Genomic DNA, 24,780 nt, shown 5'->3' on the forward strand with positions numbered 1-24,780 from the left:
TTTGTGGCTACTCTTATTGGTCTCCATCGTTCAGTCCGGATATCCACTGGTTCATCATTGTTGAAGCATGCATTACCACTAATTAGATGTTCCAATTGCTTCACTAGATATATTCCCCATATTTTTGTATGATCATTGCAAACTCGTCGATGTCAAGCCACTTGGTATTTGCAGCGAGTACATGGGCAAAGTGTCTTCTCCTCTAAATCAACATAATTCGAGGGTGTGGCATCATCCATGGTTTCCATATTGATTTTCAATGGAAACGAATGCTTATTTTTGGAGGGGAATCCTCCCTTTAGTATTTATGGAGGGTGGTAGTCGGTGATATAGGTAATTTGAAATGTCGAGGGCACGTAAGATCTGGAAAGATTTTGAATTTGAATGAAAAGTAGCGATCGTGTCAAAATAAGCGTCGAAAAGGTCGTCTTGAAAGAACGTTGAAATATCGGTTCGAAAAGAGGATGGGAAATTTATTTTTCCAACGCTTATTTCCATGCTATTTTCCACTTACTTTTCGATGCTTTTTTCCACCCTGATTTTGATGCTTTTTTCCACGGTTATTTCGACGCATATATGAACGGCGCAGGTTTTTACAATAAAACAGAACCTCTCGTTTTTCTAAGTTTTTGTTCGTGCGGGTGTGTTTTGCTTCCTCACCAGGTATGCCTCCTTTGCCCTCACTCCCATCTCCTCTTGGTTACATGTACATGTGTTGTAAAATGTCTGTGTGTAATTAATTAGGGGTAATTTTCTTGTTTTTTTTGCTTTCTTCTTTGTTTTTTGCAGGTTCTTTCTCCCTCCCAAGCTCTTCTCCACCTCCTTACCTTCCAAGCAGGTTCGCCTCCTTCTTTACCTTCCCTCCCCTCCCCTCCCCTCCCCTCCCCTCTCCTCTCCTCTTGGTTGTGAGATGTGTGTGTGTGTGTGTGTGTGTGTGTTGAAGGATAATGAATGTTTTTGTTTTTTTTTCTGTTCTTTGTTTTACAGGTTCTCTCTCTCTCCCAAGCTCTTCTCCACCTCCTTACCTTCCAAGCAGGTATGCCTCCGTCTTTGCCCTCCCTCCCCTCTCCTCTTGGTTGTGAGATGTGTGTGTGTGTGTTGAGGGATAATGAATGTTTTTATTTTATTTTATTTTTCTTTGTTTTGCAGGTTCTCTCTCTCTCCCAAGCTCTTCTCCACCTCCTCACCACTCAAGCAGGTTCGCCTTCTTCTTTGCTCTCCCTCCCCTCTCCTCTTGGTTGCATGTGCATGTGTTGTGTGTTGTGAGATGTGTGCTCTTATTCATGTGTATGCTCTTATTAAAGTGTCCATGTGGGCTTTGTTATGTGTGTGTAGAAACATGTCTTGCACTCTAGATGAGACACCGACTTACTCTCCATCCTTCTCTCCATATGCCATGTCGCCTGACCAGTTTATGGGTTTTTTAGCACAAGACACACCCGAGCAAAGAGCGATGGCACAATAATATTTTGGGAGAGGGGCGGGCACTTCGGCCGCACCATCGGGCACCACCACCGCTAACCCTAGTTCACCTGTAGAAACCCCACAAAGAGCTGCCTAGAATCCCTCCCTCAGGTCGCTCGTCCACTTGCAGAGGATAATGCTGGAGTAGTGGAGGTGGAGGCGACTGTTGTCCAAGTGGGGGCACGGATGGGTGTATGCCCCCACGTGAGCGTCCTTTCCCATCTAGTGCCAGAAGCACTCCACACTCATGATCATTGCGACGTTTCGACACACAGCCCTCACCCGCCAATGGGGAGAAATATTACACAATTGTCAATGGCAATGTGGTTTTGGATAACGTAGGGCAAGAGATGAAGAGCCGCATCCTTGTGAGCTTTGCCACATTGTCTTTGCAAATGACTTTATGACTTTATGGCCAAAGTTGGATAAAGATAAGAAAGATAGAGTCATAAATCAAATCAAGGATGAGAACAAGCCGGCCCGTTGGTAGTGATGTTGTTCCCATAAGGTGGATAAAGGGCCACATGGTGGACGTCATGAAACTTTGGCGGGGAGATGTGACTAGGAGAGTGAAGGCAGGGGGTGAGAAGCCTTGGTACATGAGCACCGATAATTGGAATGAGGAGAAGCAAAAGCATGCAAGATACCCCAACGCTACAAGCAACAAGAGCATGCGACCAAAGTCCAAATGGAGAGTGTAGGAAGCTCTCACCTTGGAAGCGGCGGTTGGGATGCATTCCATGTCTACTTTGTAAATATCAACGCTTATCTTGTATGTTTCATTTGATGTTATGTCTACTTTGTAAGTATCAACACTTATCTTGTTGTTTTGGTACTTTCAGAATCAAGTGGTTGGTCGGCCGGCAACAGGAGAAGAGGAGGACATGGCTCGCCATAACACGTACTTTCTTTTGTGGAGAAGCTTGTTTGAGTGAGAAGGCGCAAACCTCCATTGGGGGTGCATTGTAGATATGGTAAGTGCGGCAAGCCTTAACCGTATGATTTGTATACTTTCTTTGCCAAGTCATGTTAGATCATTGTTTTGTATACCAAAAAAAAAACGTCTTGTATGGTTTTCGCAGGGACCAATGTCTGACCCTGAGTGAAGGCTCCGCATAGGGTGGCCTTAACCATGTCTTTCCTCTTGTACATACATATTTTGGTTAGCTCACATCTTTGTTTGAGCTTGTATAGCTTGTATGCAACTACTTTATGCAATTTTGGTCATCGAGTATAGCTTGTAGAGCTTGTATGCAATTTTATGCAACTACTTTATGTAATTTTGACTTATCTCATCAAAGCTTTATATGTAAATTTCACATCTTGCAATATAATTCGACCATTGTTTGCACTTGTGTGAATTGTGTACCTACTTTTTGTAATGTCAAAAACGTTATGGCATTCTAACTTTTTCAACAAACTCGCTTCGTTCTTCACATCAGAGTACAATTGCCTTTGGTACTCTATAAGTTTGGCATAATGGTGCATCCAGCTACAAGACTGTAGCTGGATGCACCATTATGCCTAAAAAAAATTAATTACACGCGTCGAAATAACCGTGCACAAAAGCGTCAAAAGTTTCCTACATCCGTCGAAAATAGCGTCAAAATTTTCTTGCATCGGTCGAAAGCCTCCTGTATCCGTCGAAATCGGAGTCGAAATCAGTGTCCAAATGTACGTCAAAAAAAGTGTGGAAAATATAATTATTTCGACCCTTATTTCAATGCATATATTGGCGCTTATTTCGATGCTTTTCTCGATGCGTGTTTCCATGTTTCGGGGATTTGAAGCTTTGCTCTAAAGCGTCGAAAAAAGCGTGGATAATGGCCCCACCTCTTGTAGTAAGACCATATGCAAGCAGAATAACAAGCCCTACACCGATTCAAAACAAACACTAAGGTAAATAACCGTATTCCTCACCAAAGTAGCCAGTAGAGTAGTGATGCCAATGGAAAGCCCAAGTTCACCGCACTCACTACTAACACAAAGCGAACCGAGTGAAGTGCGCTCACCTTTCACGTGTCATTGGTAACTTGATTACTTATCTACTATCTCCTAGAAGAGTCAATTGTGTAAATGCTAGAAAACACTTAAGAAGACCCGCCTCTCATTGTCTAACCGTGAGAGCACTTAAGAAGACCTGACTGTGATTGTCTAACCATAAAAGTTGTCTATGGCTGCTGCTGCAAGACCATGCTCCACTGCTCAGGTAAAGACAATAGCCCTCTCTCTCTTCCTCACTCACACACTCTCACTAGCAAGTCATGTTGTGGCAAGACCAAAAGGGAAACAGGGGAAGACTCTCCTACACACTCACTCTCACACAAATACTACCAAGAGGACAATAGGATAGGGTATAGAGCTAGAGTACAAGGAGAAAGAGCACAATCTCAATCAACACTCAAAGGAATATCCCTTTGAGCATCCATACCTAATAACTAATTGGGCACCCACTTATTATCTAACCTTATCCTGGCGAGTCTAATCACACTTATTATCTAACCTTATCTAGGCTTAATTTATCCATACAGAGAAGAGATGAAAAAGTTGACATAATTAGGCTTAATTTTTTCATAGAGAGAAGAGATAAAAATTTTGATGAAAGATTAGGCAGATTGATAAGATTGAGAGCTCAAAAAGCTTAATTAATCCAAAGAGAAAGAGGAGATGAAAAAATTGATGAAAGATTAGGCAAATTGAAAAGATTGTTTGCAAGTCAATATGATAACTAAATACTTAGTTTTATTAATGAGTATTAAGTGCTGATTTGGTAGCTCAATAGGACATGAATATGTCTCTTCAAGGATTTACTAAAAAAAATTATATCTTGTGAATGGGAGCGATATTTTAGTGTTTCTCTTATAAGGCATGTCTTCATGAATGTGGAAACTTAGAAAATTATGAAAACGATATCAATAATCTTAAATATAATTGATGAACCACTATAAGTAGAGGTATATCCAGCATTAGAATCCAAACTTTCAAAGTAGGTTCCCGCATGCAAGCAAAAAATAATCTCGGCTTATAATAAATTTACTTTAAATCTCCTCGGAGTTGACTATGTAAACACTACCTGTAGCACATGCATTCACGGGGTATTTGAAAATCCCTTATGTATGGATTTTGGTAATAAAACTAACCTTTATGTATGAAAATTTTTACTTTTTTAATTTATAAACCCCTTATGTATGTACATATTTCTGCAAGTCCATCCAAGAAAAAATCCCTTCTGTTAAATGCACGTGCTATCTTACATATTCTCTAGTGCTATTTAAGACATGAGAGATAAATTTTTCATGATAAAATTTTGTTATATTAATAATTAATTCAATTTAATTTCCTTCTTAGAATCTCTTTTTAGTTGTTGAGTCTTTGACCCAAAATACAGCAATAGTGTGAGCATATACAGTGATTTACATTAGTTATACTAATAAATCAATGTCTCCACTAAAGTTATTGGCCAAGAATTTATATCTAAACATAAAAACTACATGGATAACAAAATAGCATACATGAAGCTTTGCTTATATTAAGATCATCTAGTGAGAAAGTTATGAAAATAGTATATATTATTATATAAAATGACCAAATATTCCACTTAAAGCCTTATGAGATATTTAAAAATGTGTGCAGTAGTCTCTTATTCTACAGCAATGACTTTGTAAACTTTCATCTAAAACAAAGTGCTTAAAAGGACAAGTATATGTGTGATTGGCTCTCACAAAATACACTAACAAAGGATAACATTGTATAGAACATGTGTATAAGATTTCATCCTAGTCTAGGATTGTTTGATTAGCTATAAGAATCCTCAAAGTTAATTTTTTTTGAGACATCTAAATACTTTAGAATTTTCATTAAGACCTAAATTTTGGAGTTCTAATTGATTTTTGAGCCTAAGATAAATTATATTACACCATAGATATGTTTGTGACGCCATGCACGTCCAAAAACGTTGGAAAGTAATGAAAAATTGGCCAATTAACGCTTTTGATCGAAATGTAATCCAAACAGCTCTGAATTACGATTGTAATTTAGCTTATAAATTCAAGCATATATGTTACCAATATTCTCCCAAAAAATCTTATTTTTTCGTAATGACATGAAAAAAGAAAACTTTTGATTTTCACTATCCATGTGTTCCAAATAATTCCATAAAGTTGGTCAGTAGGTGAGGACATAAATATGCCTCATGGACACATTTATGTCCTATTACCAAACCAATGTTAAACTAGTCCAAATTTTAAACGAAAATTGATGATAAAAGTGAATCCTTAGATGTATTGCTAAGCTTCTTATGAAGTCAATTTAAGAAGTGTATGCTTGAATTGAGAAATACGATCTAAATTGATTGATGCTTTGGTTATTCTTCTAATAGCATGTTTTGCTGGATGTGTGCAAAGCCGACTTGAGGAGATACTAATGATGCATCACCTCTCAAAGGAGATGGAAGACCTCGAGGGACTTCAAGAACCTGAACAAAAGAAGCACACATGAACCTTGGCAACTTTCATTAAAAGGTCTGTGAGAAGCTTCCGCCACAGGGTCAAAATCTATACAACAGTTTTCTTTTGAGAGAAGAGGGTTGCAAGCTTTCGAAGAATTAAAATCTACTTGGTGCAGGAAATGCTCAGTAGCTGCCAGACGGAGCAGGATGAGCATCGTGAATCCAGCCCGGTAAGACGAAGAGAAGGGAGAGGAAGGCAAGTGGTAGAAAGAAAGGTGGGCAGGGGCTGCCAGAGAGGAGGAGGGACGAGCTGAATGGCCAGCGAGAGGGCTGTAGCGTGGAGGCGCTAGTGCACGGGTGGGTGAAATGGATAGAAGGTGGGCATAGAAGATGGTGGCGGTGGTGGTAGGAGTTGGTTGTTGTGTGGCGGTGAGGTGGATAGGAGGGCCGGAAGAAGGAGGCGCTCAGGCGTGCAGCAGCAGGGAGAAGATCTTCACCAGCTGCAATACGAGGAGCTCTCTCCTCCACCAGCAGCAATACGAGGAGCTCTCTCCTCCACCCAAACAGAAAAAAAATTTAAACTTTACCGTGGCCAAAAATCACAACAATGTTTAGATGCTTAAGCTAATCTGTAAAAAAAATGAGCAACATGTTGCATTGATGATGCAGGGTTTGCAGCCACCATTAAAAAATGTCACAAATTTAAATCCATAGGTTGTATAGGGTTTGTTGTCATAGTAACTATTACAATTACATGTCCATAGTTTAAATACATAAAGAGAGTGACCCTTTGCTGAGGCCATCATCGCATCTAAGTCAATATTAAAAGGGACAAGAACAATGAGAATCGTAGTCGAGAGATGTGAGAATAATAGTGTAAACTAGCCATTACACCCTCTTCTCAAGGAAAGACAGCCTTGGTTAGGTGCAACATTTTTCCAAAAGTTGGTAAATTGTCGTGTAGCCACTCCATAAGTCCATGGCAACCTTCAAGGCTAAGAGTGCTGAGGGCACGTAGATTGCAAATAGAAGATGGCAACGTCTTAAGGGCATAGCAATTACTAAGGTCAAGGTCATTTAAGCCAATCAAGTTGCCAAGGGAGCATGGCAAGTCCTTTAATGCAATGCAATATTCAAGGTTTAGGACTCCCAAGCGAGTCAATGTGCCAATGGAAGATGGCAACTCCTTGATTCCACTGCATGCTTTTATATGAAGTGTCTCCAGGGTGGTCAACTTACCAATGGTGTCTGGCAACTCCTTGAGTTCTTGACAGTAACTAAGTTTAAGTGATTTAAGAGTGGAAAAATCTCCAATAGATGTAGGCAAATCCATGAGGGCTGTGCAATCTTTAATTTCAAGAGCTTCAATGGCCACTAAGTTCCCTAACGTGTCTGGCAAATGCTTGAGTAAATAGCAACTAATGATTTCAAGAGTTACTAGAGTACTCATGTTGCCAATGGAGGAGGGCAATGCCTCAAGTTTAGGAAAGTATTGTAGTCTAAGAAAATGGAGCCTCCGAAAACTTGTTGCAAGCCGAATAATTCTTTCATTGCAACACTCCAATACCAATGACATGAGTTGTTGAGGATTTATCTGTAGACAAAACAAAAATTGCAAGGAAAAGAATCATTCTTTTCATAATTAAGTACAAAGTATAGAGACACATGAATTCAATGACAAGGTATATCCTTGACAAGAAAGCTCTAAAAAACTTGAAGACATAAATTATGACCTCAAGGTGCACAATTGATTCGCAGTTGTACAAGCCCAATGCTCTTAGTTTCTGTGTGATCGTGAAATCAATCTTGTCAAGCTCATCATTGATGTTCCACAGATCCATAAATCGAAGCTCTGGCATGTTAACAACAGGAAGGATGAATGGTGTTGATCTTGAATCTGAGTGTAATCCACGAACCTTATCCTTGTAAGCTGAAAGTACCTCTTTTAGGCTCTTTTGAAACTACAGGGGTAATCCAAGTTAGTTTGACAAGATTTTCAAAAAAAAGATCCATAAAAAAGTAAATGGTTAATATATATGTATACATTTATGAACTATACATGTATGTAAATGCATATACATCATAATCTTTCAGCTAGCATACTATATACTAGAAAAATGATGAGGCATACATATACATTAACGAGGATCTTTGTTGATTATGATGCAAATACATATGTACATATATATATGTATACACTTTATATACATATCGTACATATAGCATATATGAGCATATAAGGGCATACATATGCACATATATGTATGTATATATGTCCATACATATGTATACGTATGTACATATACATATATATAGATATATACACACACAAGCACACATATACATACATACATACATACATACAAACACACACACACATGCACATATATATGTATATATGTATACACTCTATATACGTATGTACATATAGCATATATGAACATATAAGTGTGTACATATGCACATATATGTCTGTATATATACGTACACGTACATATATATAGATGTATACACCCGCAAACACATATACGTATATACATAGACATATATATACAAATACATATAATAAATCCATCAAATGTGCATGATTCTATATCACCTTCATAAGTTGGGAATTTATCGGAACTTCAAAATTGAGAGAGCAACTGAGAATGATATATTGATATTCATGTGTATAGAATGTTACGTAAAGGAAGTAAAGGATTATAACGTGTATGCATGTAGATGTTTCTCTAATCATGCAAACAACAATAGCACTTGCCTCCAAATCATCATCATCTTGCTTATCGCCATCACGGACTTGCAAATACAACCAGTTCTTTTGCTTAGCTCGCTGTCGTGCAATAGAGGCAAGGAGATCATGAACCTCCAGCACAATACGGCCTTGGGTTCCAATACTCATTTTCACTAGTGAGTGATCCAATAGGCACTTCAAGACATCGTCCTCATTTAGAGCACATTTTGCAGCCTCCCAATCTTTGCCACGCCAAAAGAGGGTGGCATCCAGAAAGGCTTCTTGGATGCTTTCGTGTTGGAAATCGATGCTCGATTCCAAGATTTTGAAGACATTCTCTTCACTAGAGGGAAGGGGCCCATGCCGGCCATCTAGCATGCGCTTCTCAACTTTTTTCCACTCTGTGGTGCTGCGTTTCTGCATGTCCTGGAAGTAGGAGCCATAGACAACTAGAGCCAATGGAAGCCCTGCACACACACACACACACATAACATTTTGACACTATATCATGTAGATTTTCCTTGACCAGTTCAGGTTTGGTATAGAAAATACATAGATTTACCTTTTCCAAAAATATATCTATATGTTTATTGTTTATTGATCTCGAGTAGGGCTTGTTGAGAGCTAGCCATGGCCCTTCATATTCCAGTCCATGTACACACATGCTCATGGTGTTTGGAGGATACCGGCCATGTAGACATGGTGTATTGAGATGGTGCAAAATATTTTCTTTTTGAATCACCATATTATGCTTAATCGTAGTTTCAATCAAAGCATTCCATCATAAAACAGTGTGTGGATTTATATATTTTTCTCATTGTTATCTGATATAAGCTTATGATAAATTTCATTGCTATTTGATATAAGAGCTTTGGTAATATGGTTGGCTCTTGTGCCCATAATCAATAAAATTCTCTTTCAATTGGCTATACAGTTGGCTCTTATGTCTATACCTTATTTATGGTTTATTGATATCGGTGAGTAGATTAGAAAAAAATTGGACTATAAAAGAACCCTCTAAGAAGAGCCATATCATAAGTTTTCTAGAAAAAGGGAGGTCATGGGTGAACCTTATGTATCTTACATTAAAACCCCCCGTGTGACATACCACTGGAAAGCCCTTGAAAAATAGATTCTAAATCAACAACCTTCAAGTTGATATGCTTAAGTTATGCTTTCACCACTAAAAGGTAGATTCCAATGATTTACCTTTTAGTGGGGAAGGTATAATATACATAAGGTTCAACAAACGGCCCCATTTTTTCTAGAAAAGTGATGGCATGGCTCTTCTTAGAGGGCCCTTTTTGAGTCCAATTTTTTCCTAATGTATGGCAATGCCAATTGGATGTATGGATGATTTTTATGGAAGTATGGATTCTTGCTTCTTGTGATTCTTCTTTTGGACTTATAATTTTGCATTGGTCAGTTCTGGGGGTGCACTACTAAGAAACCATTTATATCACGTGCATTCAAGGGGTATTTAAGAAACCCCTTAACTATGAATTTTTCATGAATAAAATGAGCCCTTTTTCTTTATGTACTTACGGGTTGTTTTGCATTAACAATTAAGAAACCTCTTTTGTAAATGTATTTCTATAAATTTACCTTCAAATTTTGAATTAAAAACCCCTTCATTTGAACTCATGTGGTATACTTACATATTTTTTAGGTGAACCCCCCGAGAGTCCATTTTAGCCTCACCATTGTATTGTCTACTATAAATTGGTTTTGTGGATTTTTGGACTAATCTATAAGTTTATGGATTGACATTATGGACTCCTAGATTTAATTTATGGGAACATGAATCAGCCTTATGAATGTTAAGAACTCTTGAACTATGCAGGACTTGATGGTCTTCGAACTTTGAATTATATACAATAGTTATGGATTATATTACCTGAATCCTCTTACATTTCTGGATAAACATTTTGAAGAGAGCCATGATGTCACCATTTCTAAAATTTACAAGACTCATCGGTATTTATAAATATTTTATTGATTCATGAGGAATTATGGACTTTTGGACAAGCTTTGAAATGGGAGGTTATCCAAGTATAAGTTTTGAAAACCCTAGAGATTTCTGTGGGTGCCCAAGAGCAAGACTTAGGCCTTGAATTACAGAGAGCATATGCTTGACTACTCATTGGACTAACTAGAAGGACTTTTGTGTGAAACACAAGTTAAAAACATGCTATTTTTGCATGTTCACATCATTATTAATGAAGGTCGGGTAATTAATATTTTGGGGCGCCTTTGTGACCATAATTGCCATACTTGAAGTGTTAATTGATTATGCACATGTTATTTTACCTACCATGACTGATTATTTACCTGCTCTACCAGAGAGCTCATTCATTTTTGCAAAATTGGTATCCAATTTAGCTCATATACATCCCAAAGCCATTGTTTTAGACCATCATAGGCCATTTTTGGAGAGCATTGTTTTATCATTTTGAACTAAGGTTTATCCAAGTGAATTTCACCCTCAATCTATTGGCCAAACTAAGACTTTCAATCAGTTGGAATTTGGTACTATTTTGTAGTGCTATGTGCGCGACCACTAGAACAAATGGGTCGCAAAGAATCTCCCATGTCTAAATGATACGTTCTAGTCAGCTACATACTATACTCCATACTACAGGTAGGTTATGGTAGGGAATTTTAGTCTTTGTCCACCCATAATTTCAAAAGAGTGGATTCTACATAAAAGATAACTGAGAACTACGCAACTGTATTAGAGTCATTGAAGAAATGGATTAGTAACACTCAAGCTAGTTACAATCACCAAGTATATTAACATAGGCTGTCAAGTATAAAGTTAGTGGTTGGATCTACAAGTTGGTGAGCTTGGAATCAACAAGCTCATAGGCTCAACACTATCATGGCTCCTAACTATTCTTCGATAATGTTTTACCATTCCCAATCATTTGGCTCATCAATGAGGTTTATAGGTATGGAGTTGAAGTTTCCACCTAGTTGGATCTATGCATAACATGTTTCAAGTTTCCTTACTTTGATGACATATTGATCCTACTCCTAGAGGTGTAGGAGGAGGATCAATAGAAATTAGTAGACAATGAAGTTTTGGTCCCTAGACACATAATGTTGCATAGATTCAAGCATGGGTAGCTCGCCAATATCTAGCTAAGCTTTTCCACAAAGTGTTAAACAAGGTAGTCTTAGTTGTTAGATTGAGCCTTTCTGCCAAGATCACCCTTCCTTGTTGCCTGTGTTCAAGCGATGCAATTTCCACCACTTGAACCATGCTCTAATGATCCATTGGCCCAAACAATCCGTATATAGTTGGTTTTGCTAATGGGTTGGTTCCATGTGGGGATGGACATGAAGTTGTAAAAACCCCTTAGTAGGGGTAAAGGGAAAATACCCCAAAATAGCCCACAACCAGCAGGCTGACTAGCTAACTAGCATGAAGCGGGAGATTTTGCCCTATAATCCCCCATTCTTCGCATACTTGGATCTTCTCTAGAGGGGCATGCATAGAAAGTTTGATCTACTTTTTTTACTAAAGATTGATTTCAAAAAAAGAGGATCAAAGAGTAAAACTCCATAGCATTATTTGAATATAGTTTGCAGGGTTTATATGAAAACTAACCTCCACATAAGGGAACTATTCCTTTCAGTAGCTCTACATCAGTCTCTACATGCATTTCATTCCCATGCCTTGAAGCTGCTTGCATGAAAACCTCCATAGCTTCTTGGTTTTCCAAAACATGTAGGCTACACAACATATACTCGTCTGAGGAAAATGACCATAACTTCTGTAATGCACTAGCAACAGCCTCGGAACGGGTTGAAATTAGCAAATGGCTTGAATTTGGCAAACTTTCATGTAGCTTGTTGGGAAGAAGCTCTTTTAAATGCTCTACCGTCCATACATTGTCCAAAAAAATGTAAACTCCTTTCTTTGCTTCTTCATTACCTTTCAAACTTCTGAAATATGTTTCCAGTCTCTTTCTCCCCTGTGCTGTGTCTGTGATTGTTTCTAACTCTCCACATAGCTGCCATAATATATCCTGCTGAAGGCACTTCATTGTAGGGTGCTCTCCTACCTCCACAAATGCAATGGCATGCAACTTCTTCTGACTGTGTATCTCCTGTCTCACAGCTTGCAACAATGTTGTTTTGCCTATGCCCCCCATCCCACAAACACCCACCACTCGCACTCCCAACTTCTCTGTCAAGAACTGGATCACCTTTTGTTTCTGCCTTTGTAAGCTTTTATGTAATATAGGCATCTCAGGGGGTTCTGTACAAAGCCTTGGAATCCTACCATCCATATCACACAACAACACACTGCTTAGCTGCTGGTTTAGGTGACTTAATCTATTCTCTAGTTGATCAAGCTTGTTTGATGTAGAAAGACCCATGAAACAGCATGTCAAGTATTCCCATGATGTGTCGCACGATCCTTTCCTGCACACATGATTGTGATATTTTAGTAGATGAATAAAGGTCCTTATTCATAAGGGCTTATACATAAAGTCCTATGCCTCATGCAAAGGGCTTTCTACTTTATTCATATAGGCCCTTATGCACAAAGTGTCATATGCAAAAGCCCCTATGCATTAAGTCCTATAAATAAAGGTCCTTATGCATAAGGCCTTATAGATAAAGACCTATCTAGAGGAATTTATGTAGAAGACCTTACACAAGGATTTATGTAAAATCCCTTATGCATAGAAGAGGTACAAGTTTGGATCTAAGGAGGAACAAAGCATAAAATTAAGTCCATATTTAATCAAGACAACAACAATGCACTACTTACTATTAGAGAGAATCAATAATAATCATAGTCTTAAACTCTAAATCAATTCCTAATCAAGCTTCAAGTAGATAAAACATATAGGCCCTTGAACTCATCTTTTAGCTTGACCTCATTTAGTCCAAAGCTATTTTATCGTAGTCACCCCTGTACAAGGGCCATACTACAGGGCCATACTACCCACCTAGCCCATGAGTTTATCTACCTCACTTCATTCATCGCATGGTAACGCACACTTTTCTTGCCATAGTCAATCCAACATAAAAAATTAAACATTTGATCAAACACATTGGTGATGTAATTACTACTAGGAATGCATGTTACAAATGCACATGATGATGGATGCATGTTGTGAATGCACATGATGATGATATTGACTTCATGTTGATGAACTCCAAATTTAATTTTTGTGCATTGGCCAAGTTAGAAAATCCATAATGTAATTGTGGCATGTAAATGTTCCCTTATTAGCAACTTTTATTACTTTAGAAACCCTTGGGCTAGATTTACAAAAAGGAATTACACCCGCAAAAAAACTTCCGTTTTGGGGTGGTAGTTATTGGAGATTTTTGCACAAGACGAGGTTCGCCGCGCTATGCATGAGATGCCATTGTCTGTAGATAGGTCTATTGTGAAGGGATGAGAGGCCTTCTTTTTGAGGTGAGGCCCCTGCTGTGGGAGTTGGTAAATGGTAGTTTATAGAGATAATGTGCCATTATTTGTTACTACATTAACTCTTTTTATTTAAAAAAATGTTGAAGATGCTTGTGATGGGCGCACTTGTGAGTGGTGCCCATTTGCTATAATGCTATTGAATTGCCAAAAAGGGCACTATTGCTTTCTCAATCCAAGACACATTTGCACTGGGATTTTACATAGATTTCTTCTACTACAAGAAACCATCACCACAAGTTGTGTATTTGCTATGCACATCTTCTCTTACTCTCTCTTGTGGCTACCATACTGAACATCACTTTTCTATGGCCAATTTATGTCATTTGAGTTGCATGTGTTTGAGTGTTGATAGTTGAATTCTCTCTCTCTCTTCATGTGTGTGTGTGTGTGTGTGTGTGTGAGAGAGAGAGAGAGAGAGAGAGAGAGTAAATGCATAAGTCCCTTTATCCATAAGCACTTTCATTCTTCTACTCTGCAATAAATCTTAGTACCTTTGGCATATTTTTGCTACGCTTCCTATAAAATCTTTGCTCAAGATTCCTTTGTATGTTTAAAAGGAGGCTTAATATTGAATGCAAAAATTTTGGACACGTCAAATTATGCAATCAAAGAAGGGCTTAATATTGAATGCAACAATTTTGGACACATCAAAATAGACAATCTTTGAACATGTAAGACGGTTTTATGATGTTATAAATGTGTTAAAGAAGTAGAGACATTTTTAAATGGATCTACTATTTATGTGGATTTCTCTTCTTTGAATTACCTTTGCAATTAATCACCTTTGACGGGGACAAAATTGATATATTTAGTGTGCTTGACATCACAAACATCTTCATGTTGTGAGCTCCCTCGGGAGATAGTCTGGAGATAGTTCATGATCGGTTGTATACTTGACTAGGTGGGGTTTGGTCCTATGTAAGTGGGCTTAGCTTGGGCACATGGACAATAGCTTGTATACATGTGTGGAACTAGTTTTTGGGGCCATAGACTAGCAACTGGTGGGCTGGCTACCATGGGCATGGACCTAATTTTATTTGGTTGGCACAAGTTGAGTAGGGTTAACACAGTCAAGGCCCCATAAATAGAACCCCATGATCTTGTATTCATGATAGCCATTTGAGGCACACTATGGTCACTCAAGGGGCTTGGCTCAATGCATGTGGAAAAAGACAAGATCGTTGTAACTACTTGTTCATTAGTATATACTCTTGGTGTCAATCTTGTTGTAATCACTCTGTTGTCATCTATTCTAACAAAAAGGTCACAATGAGCTTAAGAAAGGGTTTTTCTTTGATATATGTTACTTGAAAGGATCCACAATAAGGTGGGCTCAGAGAATAAAACAACTTCCTAAAATAACATAAAGAGATGTGACATTTTACAAGAGAGAGCATATGGAGTATGCAAGATAGAGACTAATTCTATGTCAGCCAAAAGTGAAAAGCTAAAGTCTTGGAAGAAGGTCAATCATGGGTTTACTTAAGGTTTTGAAGTAATGGGTCCAAAATTCTATAAGTTGTCGTTGGTATTGTGTCATCTTGTGGTCATTATTTAATTTTGAAAATGATTAATGAGATTGCTTACAAATTGCCTCTCCCTGATAGAGTTTGCATGCATCTTATCTTTCATGTAAGTGGATTGAAATAGGTCATTGGTAAAAAGACATAGCTTGGCACCTGTCGAAAAGCTATCTAGGAGCTTATGAGATTTGAGGATCTATCAAGTTTTGTTCCCTAAGAGCCAAATTGCAGTTGTTGATAAGAGGGAATGAACCCTTAACAAGACGATGGTTTTAGAGCGGTTCAAAACATTTTGAAGAATGCTACTTAACTCTAGAGCTAGTTTTCAGAATTTGTCTCTCCCTTTCTTCCTCTAGATAGGAGAGGGAGAATTTGATTTTGGAGATCATGAGGCTAGCATTTAGATCGAACAATTCATATTAGAGATAGTTGGATTATGTGGATCATGTTAAGGGAGCTCCTTTGTGGTAATTAGGGCTTGGGAGGGGCCTCCCAAGGGCTCGCCTAACTACTAGAGAGCCCAATAGTCACATGTGTAATAATCTAGGTGATTGGGGGTTCATGATATAGGACATGTATGACTTCTTAATGTTGATTGGGCTAGGGTTGCATGGTCTCTAGCTCAACAATGCATTAGGACATGCATGCCTTCATGATGTTCATTGGGAGAGGGTTGCATGGTCATTGTATCTAACTTTTAGCCTTTGATTGGATGGAAAGCTTTAGAGAAACCCACCTATATCCTCACGTACTTCAATATACATACTTCATGGATATGCCTAAGTGTGTTATTATTGTGCATGTGGCCATATTTTTCTACAGGTACTTGGATTTCTTCATAGATATGCTTAAGTTTCTATAGATGGGTGGACCCTCAAGTAAGTGGACTTCTTACTTTGGGGGGTTTCAATCAAAATTTAAGCTAAAAATCAGCCAATTTGAGCATTGGTTATTTAACAAATAGATTTCAAACCTTTAGCTAAAGCCACTCAAATTTTCCTTGGATTTTCATGGAGTTTTCATGAACCTTAAATTTTGGTAGGCTATTCCATCAAACATCTCTCTCTACATATATATACGGTCTTTTTTTGAAATAATATATAAAGAATTGGATGTACTATCACATGCTATTGGAGCTAATATGGAATATATAGGAAATTGGATGTACAATCATATGCTATGGGAGCTGATAGGTATCACTTAATTTCTTGTAGGTAGTTCTACTCTTATTTAAGAGTGAAAACTAGGTGGGAGGCTTTATGTTGAAGGACTACTAGGATATGACATGGTTACACTTCTTGGATAGAAGCCAATTATACAAAAACAATCACATATATGCTTCTCTTTGCTCATCATAGACAATGAGACAAAACATAACTTCACTGCCATAATGAATTTCCCAAAGTGGATGCACATAGCTTGCCCATGATAAACACATCTAATAAGAAGCATTGATATGGTAGAGCTTACACATAATTTATGGTGGTAGAGCTTACACATAATTTATGGTGGTGGTTGTGATAATTGAAAGAGTACTTACTGGCTTGAAATTTCTCCTTACAACTCTCCATAGGCTAGCTAGGAAGGAAAAAAATGAGAGAGAAAGACATGGGAAGACATGGAGATGGAGGAAAGATAAATAAAGCCACAACCAAAATAACTTTGGAGAGGGAAAAAGTTCATAACATTTTGGTACTAATCTAGAAATATGTGAAGGTTCTATGTTACAAGAATAGAAAGGATAGTCCACAATTCAACTATTTTTCAGCAAAGTGAAGGGTTTACAAGAGGCTTGCGTGTATGTATATGTGTGCATATGTCATATATACACATGCACTTTTATACACGTTGCTGCGAGATGTTTAGAGGAGGAGGAGATAGTTTTAGAGGAGTTGGAAGAGATATACACATGCACTTTTATACACGTTACTGCGAGATGGTTAGAGGAGGAGGAGATAGTTTTAGAGGAGTTGGCAGCAGAGAGTGAAGGATGGTATGGTGAATAGAGTATATAGAAGATAGATATATATTGTGCATATATATATATATATGCACGTGCGCATGATATACGCACATAGTAAAGAAAAAGAATTTAGTTGCAACCACTTTCACAAAAAAAAAATCAGAAGAATGTTAGAAAAAAAAACTCTACCAAAAATTGAAAATTCCCATGAAAGATAAAAGCATACCGGTCGTCATTCTGCTGCAGAATGCAAGCTTCGCAGCACAGGCTAACCACGGCCTCATTCAAGAGCTCGCACCCGAGTGACGATGAAGATGCCGATGACAATTTGGCCGCCAGCTTCTGTACTTGATCTTTCATTCTGTTGGCCTCTTTCTGCACCTTGCTCCGTTTCACGCGGTTGTCGGAGGTGGCCGCAATACTGCTGATGATGTGCATGGCGGCCTGCACGCCCACGCCCACCAACGGCGCCCCGCCCGCCAACCGGCTAATCTGGTCAGCCATGCTTCTTACCGTGTCCGGCTTTATTCCAAGATCCGCCCTCTACGTCAAATCAAATCATCGTCGACCACGTTACATTTTCGTCACGGAGCAATGCAATGCAGATTATATGCAGACCTACCTTCCACAACTTCGTGAGCATCTCCCGCACATCCGGCGTCCGCCATACCTTCCTCAAAAGATCAGCATCAGCTTGTATTGCCGTTGTTGGTGCTGCCATAATGAGATGAAGACTAGAGTGGTGGGTGATACAAAGGACCGCGTGGACGCCGCCTTGGTAAAAACAAAAAACAATTCAAGGAAGAATGGGACGTGATACAAAGAACGTTGACGCCTTTTATTCAGTCTTTTGAAGTTTGATGCTTTATCAATCTATGATGTTTACTTTATTCTTTGCTTCATCACGGCACTTTTGCTTTCCCGGGCGATGCCAATGCGTACAATACATTACCACGGCAGCATCATTGATTTTAGAAAGCTGCACAAGGAAGGGGATTGGTTCGTTGATGTATGCCTTCTTCTTTGAGTGTGTTAGAAGTATTGGGAAAGGGTTGGCTTTCGTGGGAAGGGATGCCTCTCACAAAGTTTGTCACCATGTTATCCTTTATTGTATTGAGTCGAAGGGTGCCTCTCACCAACTTCGTCACCATGTCATCCTTTTCATCCACACTCACCGACTTTGTCACCAAGCTTCTAAATATTTGTCCTTCAATACAATTACTTTAAATATTTGGCCTCCAATACAATTACTTGTTGATACACGTGGCTCAAATTCAAGAGCTCCTACTCTAGAATGTTTTTGCTTAGAGCATTCTTGGATATATCCAAACACTTCAAAGCAAACATGCTCCCGTTGTCCGTAATTGTCGATACAAGCATCAACATAGATGTCACTATGTTTTTGGCTCCCAGCTCTCGTAGTCCATAATTGTCGATACAAGCATCGTCGACCACGTTACATTTTCCTCACGGAGCAATATAATGCACATTATACGTAGACCTACCTGCCACAACTTCGTGAGCATCTCCCGCACATCCGGCGTTTGCCGTACCTTCTTCAAAAGATCAGCATAAGCTTGTATTATCGTTGTTGGTGCGCCTGCCGCCCGTTGTTAGCTATGGTATCGTTACATCCTCGAGTGCTTGAGAGTTTGTTGTTTTAGGCTTGAGAGCATGCATAAGCATACATCCTCTCATAGCTGGGTTCTTTGGTTTCAATATACGTAGACATTAGGTGAAATATGGACTCTCATTTTTGCCCCTTAAGGATTTCTACACCTCCTCTCTCTTAGCAAAATATGCTCATGGCGAAATTTTTACAAATCAAGTCAAAAGTTGTCACCAAGCTTCTAAATATTTGGCCTCCAATACAATTACTTACTGATACACGTGGCTCAAATTCAAGAGCTCCTACTCTAGAATGTTTTTTCTTAGAGCATTCTTGGATAGATCCAAACACTCCAAAACAAACATGCTCCCAAGATTTCCTAGACCTATATTCTGGTACAAATTCATCTTTGCCTATACAACATGTATCACTACAAGCATTTGTCCTTTACTGCGTCGATAGTTTTTTTTCCAGGGGAGATAGATGGTTTTGGCTTCCAGCTCCTGTTGTCCGTAATTGTCGATACAAGCATCAACATAGATGTCACTATGCGCGCCAACAAGATAAAGGAAACCAATGTTTATACAAATTCTACAAAATTGTTACTGACACTATAAAATATTATCGATGCTTACATCGACGGTGTAAAAATAAAAAACCGAGATGCTTTTCTTTGTACTTTTTATTTCAACTCAGTTTTCTCTCTCCCGCCTTGCTCTCTCTCTCTCTCTCTCTCTCTCTCTCTCTCTCTCTCTCACCTCGCTTACCTCTTGGCCATCCCGCCTTCACCTCTTGCCCATCCCTCCCTCACCTCTCCACTACTGCAAATCTCTCATTTCACGCAGGTAATGGTTTACTATGTGTTAGGGTTGAGGTTTTTGTAAGGATTTACAAGTTTTTTTGATTTTTTGAGTTTTGGGTTTTTATCTATAGGCTCCTGTTTTCTCTCATTCTTTCCTTGATACTCTCCCTAGCAAGCAGGTGAGAGTATTCTATATGTTAGGGTTAGATTTTTTTAAATTAAAGTTTTACACTTTTTTTAAATTTTCATTTTTGGGTTTTTCAAAGTTTTATAGGTTTTTCCTCCTAGGTTTGGCACCACACTACAAGCATTTAAGAAGCCAAGCTATCCACAGTAGGTAAGAGACGATCTTTTGTAATGCCTTTTCTTATCATGGCTATGGTATCGTTACATACTCGAGTGCTTGAGAGTTTGTTATTTTAGGTTTGGGATCATGCATAAACATACATGCTCTCATAGCTGGGTTCTTTGGTTTCAATATGCATAGACATTAGGTGAAATATGGACTCTCATTTTTGTCCCTTAAGGATTTTCACACCTCCTCTCTCTTAGCAAAATATGCTCATGGAGAAATTTTTACAAATCAAATCAAAAGTTGGTGATGATTTTACATTTGGAATCTACTTTTCGAGACCTTTCCAATGATATATAACATGATGGGCAATTTTGCATATTTAAGAAGTACCCAAATTGGTGATGATGTGGCATGTTATCACCAATTTGGGGACCTCTGGAATATGTAAAATTTCCCATCATGCTATATATCATTGGAAAGGTCTCCAAGAGTAGATTCTAAAGGTCCAAACTCTTCTCACTTTTGAGTTGATTTGTGAAATTTTCACTATTAGGGGATATTTGGACATATTGTGGGTCTTTTACTAATGAAAGTAACTAGCAACAGACCAATAGGAATGGAGGATTGTACACATTTGGTCTCCTTTGAATATAGGGAGGGAGACTAATATAGGGAGGGAGACTAGGCTTTTAGTACTAATAGTTACACTTGTCCCTTAAAAAAGTAGGGGGTTTAGGGTAGGTACCATTTTTGTGGGTCAAAAAATCCATAAAATTTTGAAATTTTCGAGATCCTCCCAAAAACCCATCTCAAATTTCATTGTAATCCAAAATTTCATTTTCAAGTCCGTTTTCCCTCTTGAACGTCCAAATTAAACTCTTCCTCCCGTTCTATTCCATCTATATCTCATTTGCCCAACCCTAATGAAACCATCAAAGGTCGAAACCCTAAACTTTCTCCTCCATCTTAATCTCCCTCCCTTCTTGGAGCTCCATCTCTTTCATCTTCAAGGCTCCCATAAAACCCTAGTTTACACATCTCTTTCCTTTTTACTCTAACCCTAACCTTTCTACTCTAGCTTCCAAGAAGATATGGCCGCACCAAGAAGACCAAAAGACGAGATTGAGGAGATATCCTTGCACAACAAGAAGGACGATGATGGTGCTTGGGTGGGAGAGGCATTTCGTAAGAGCGCTTGGGTTTATCTACAGCCTGCTGAATGGGGCCTCACCGAGTTCGACGGTGAAATGTACTGGAGCACCATTGGAAAGGTTGTTTACAACGCTTCAAGAAGGCAAGCAATGGAAAACTAGTGGCCATGATACAATATGTTTACACAGCACGAGATATCCATCTTTGCCAACAAACTCAATTTCCATACAATTGTTAGTATCGCAGGTAGAAAGGGGCATGTGCGATTTTTTGACAGAGATGTTTCAATCTAAGTGAACTTATTTCTTGTTTGCAGATATTTTTCCTTAAAATATGGTAGAGGAGCAGCCATTGGAAAGCCTTACCGGAACATTTCAAGCATTACATGCAGACATCGGTGAGGCAATGTTTTCTTGTAAAACAAGTGCATAACTTCTTAAGGAAAAGGTCTTCTTTTACTGGCACTCCTATCTGGTGGTGCCAAAGTAGGACGGTGGGTTTGGTAAGCTATAGATAATTACATCTCCACCCCTATCTTCTATATAATGGCCAAATCCAGATTCTTGGACTGTAATGGTCATGAAATCAAAGATGCTTTGTGATATACAAGGGTCTTTGAAGTTTGCAAAGCCCTCTCGATTTGTGAATCTTAGTTGGGTATGCCCAATACATCTTTTTGCCAATATCAAACCACACTTTCTCAAACCCACCAAGCCTTTAATCTAAACAACCAACACTCAGCAGAGTGCTACCCTCTATTAAGAAGGCTAGACTCCTTTGAATCCCCCTCTAGCGAGGAGCTTTGGGAAGAAATGACCCAACAAAACACAAACATAAGTGGAGGAACATCAAAACCTTAGTTTTAGTTGCAATGAATGAGCGGGAGCATGACCAGGATTCTCAAGGTTTTCTCCCACAATGTTTCAAACATTTGGTGTCAATTTTGAGCTGGGCTTATCCTAAGTATACCATAACAACTGACAAGCATCCCAAAAATTGTAGTTACGGTAATCGGGACATGTTTCTTTGTATGTACTATCAAGAACAAGTTTTTCACAATACACCCACTTTGCATATTTCATCATCTAAGCAGGAATATCTCTCTCCATAGGAGCCTAGAACCCTAACGACAAAACCAACTTCTTGTTCTTTTCCACTTGGATGAGGAATGGGGAACATGGGGAAAATTAATGTCAGGTAGTACTACCTCAACACAAAAGGATCCACATAAGTATTTATACATTGTTTCCTTAATCACATCGCACAGAGTGAGCATACAAACTTAAGGTAAGGTTGCTGAGAGACAATAATTCCATAATCCATCATGACACATCATAAATCAACTCGTGTGATCCGAAGATGTCGACCATAAGCCCACATACTACTATAACATTACACCTCTCAGAACAAGTAGAGTGATACTATGTGAGTTTGGGAATATTACATGTGATGTAAATTTGTCTATAGAATGAGAGAATTATTTGCTATTAACTTACTTTAAAATCGCACCCATGGAATCTCTCAACGTCATCCATGAGAAACCGTTATCCCCTCGCTCGCCACCCTATCCAAATCTTTGTTTCTCACAAACACCTACCATGTTTGTGTGCAAAAAGGTATCAGGTAATGAAATGGTAGCCTTTCTTGGAGACCAATGGAGGACTGTAGAAGGGATAACTAAGGATGACACATATAAGTGCAATATAGTTGAGTCTAGTGTCTCATTTTGGTATCTCAAAGCTCATGCCACACTACACATACGCTTCTATTATGAGCGGTGGATGAAAAATAATAGTTGTTGGGTCCCAATGCAGACAGATGAACAAGTTGTTTTGCCTCACGACATATGCGTTCGGTTGCCCAATGGTGCACTGGAAGTTGTAGGTGCAAGTAGACATTGGAGCCTCCTAAATATTAGAGAGCACCTCAATATCATGGGAGGTGAGGATATTAGCAGAGCACAATTCAAGGTGAACAATAGGAAGATTTGAAAACAACTAGAGCCAAAGACCTTGGTAGATCCCGCTGGGGATGTTGATAGTATATCGCTCAGTTAATGGGGATTTTGAATTTTGTGAATTTTGAAGCCACTTCAAGCATGTTAATTTTGTAAAGTCCTTGCCCTCAAAAAAGTGTACTGAGCAATGAACTTTAAATGGTTAAGTGGCACACAAATTTACAGCACATGGTTTTTTTATGTCGATGGTTTTGGAGTGCATCCAAGATAGTATATAAAGATCAGTCCATAAGGGAATTGAGAACACAATATCTTACAGCCAGGGATTTCACTGACGTAAATGAAAACATGTGAACATGTTAATAACACAAAAAATCTTGTGATCACATGTTATATTCACAAAGCTTTCACAAGGGCCTAAAAAAATTATCTTTGTCAGGCATAAAAAATCTTCTTAGGTGGCCACTGACCTGCTATTATGTGAAGATTGTAACATGAGAACATGTGAATAGCTTATTCCAATGTGTAGCCAAGCTTTTAAGGGGTTCCCAAATGGCAAGTGACCTGTTATTTTGTGAATGGTAACATGAGAACATGTGAATAACTTGTTCACATGTGTTATTATCACAAAAAATCTTGTGATCACGTGAATATTAAATCCCTACTTACAGCTTATAAGCTCTATACAAAAGCCGCCCATTGTATCTTAGCAATGACTAACGTGATAAAAAGTTTCTACACGGATATGTGTCTACTCTACAAAGTACTCATAACGATTTTGAAGCAAAGATAAGTTATGAGAAAAAAAATTCTCAACAATCTATTTTATTATGGCAAAGCACAATACTCACAAAATACAAAACTGAGTAGGGCTAAATAAAAATATAGAATGTTTATACAAAAATGAGCCGAGCTAAAAAAAAATACAGAATCTTTACAACGTTGTCTCTGGACATATACAAAATGCCTCTAAGCGATTTCGGGCTCTCTAGCCTCAACCTTGGCCTCCTTCTTTGACTCAGCCTTCAGCACCTTGGCCTCCTCATCCTTGGCCTCCTCCTTTGTCTCCTTTGTTATTGGCACCTTGCCTGCCTTGTCCTTGCCCTTGCCTGCAAATTGAAGCTTCCTCTTTGCCTTGCCCTTGCTTCCCTTCTGAGGGACTCCTTGTTTAAAGCTGAAATGCTTAATAGGGGAATGAAATGAGATCTTTTTGTCTTCTTTGATGCACTAGTGCCAGCAATTGGTGGAAGTCGCGAGTCAGGGTCATTAGGCATAATTGCATTGTTAAGGATAATGTTTATTGCCTTTGCCCGCACACTCCACAGCCAGAACTTGTCTGAGTAAACAGACACCAAAACAACATAAAAGTCAATTAG

The 24,780-nt window shown here is 38.7% G+C and overlaps 1 protein-coding gene across 1 annotated transcript; it reads right to left on the reverse strand.

Moving 5' to 3' along the window:
* Positions 1–6,094: 6,094 nt before the first annotated feature.
* Positions 6,095–18,384, reverse strand: LOC147607075 (putative disease resistance protein At5g05400). The gene is made up of 6 exons (XM_086791486.1): positions 18,212–18,384; positions 17,816–18,132; positions 12,259–13,079; positions 8,673–9,112; positions 7,676–7,872; positions 6,095–6,464 (listed from the first exon to the last, which is right to left on the reverse strand). The coding sequence occupies exons 1-6, from the start codon at positions 18,308–18,310 to the stop codon at positions 6,095–6,097; spliced, it is 2,244 nt and encodes a 747-aa protein (XP_086647612.1). The 5' UTR covers positions 18,311–18,384.
* Between the last annotated feature and the right edge of the window lie 6,396 nt (positions 18,385–24,780).

This window comes from Cibotium barometz, chromosome 56, assembly GCF_041138505.1.
Source record: "Cibotium barometz isolate CiBa-2024 chromosome 56, ASM4113850v1, whole genome shotgun sequence".
Taxonomy (NCBI): Eukaryota; Viridiplantae; Streptophyta; class Polypodiopsida; order Cyatheales; family Cibotiaceae; genus Cibotium; species Cibotium barometz.

What these genes read in the sequence shown, in the direction of transcription:
- LOC147607075 (XM_086791486.1), bottom strand. Translation starts at nt 18,310, where the DNA reads ATGGCAGCACCAACAACGGCAATACAAGCTGATGCTGATCTTTTGAGG. An exon ending in CTGCAGCAGAATGACGACCG is followed by an intron (nt 13,080 to 17,815) that starts GTATGCTTTTAT and finishes TCATGTGTGCAG; the next exon opens with GAAAGGATCGTGCGACACAT. An exon ending in AAACTAAGAGCATTGGGCTT is followed by an intron (nt 6,465 to 7,675) that starts GTACAACTGCGA and finishes GTTTGGGTGGAG; the next exon opens with GAGAGAGCTCCTCGTATTGC.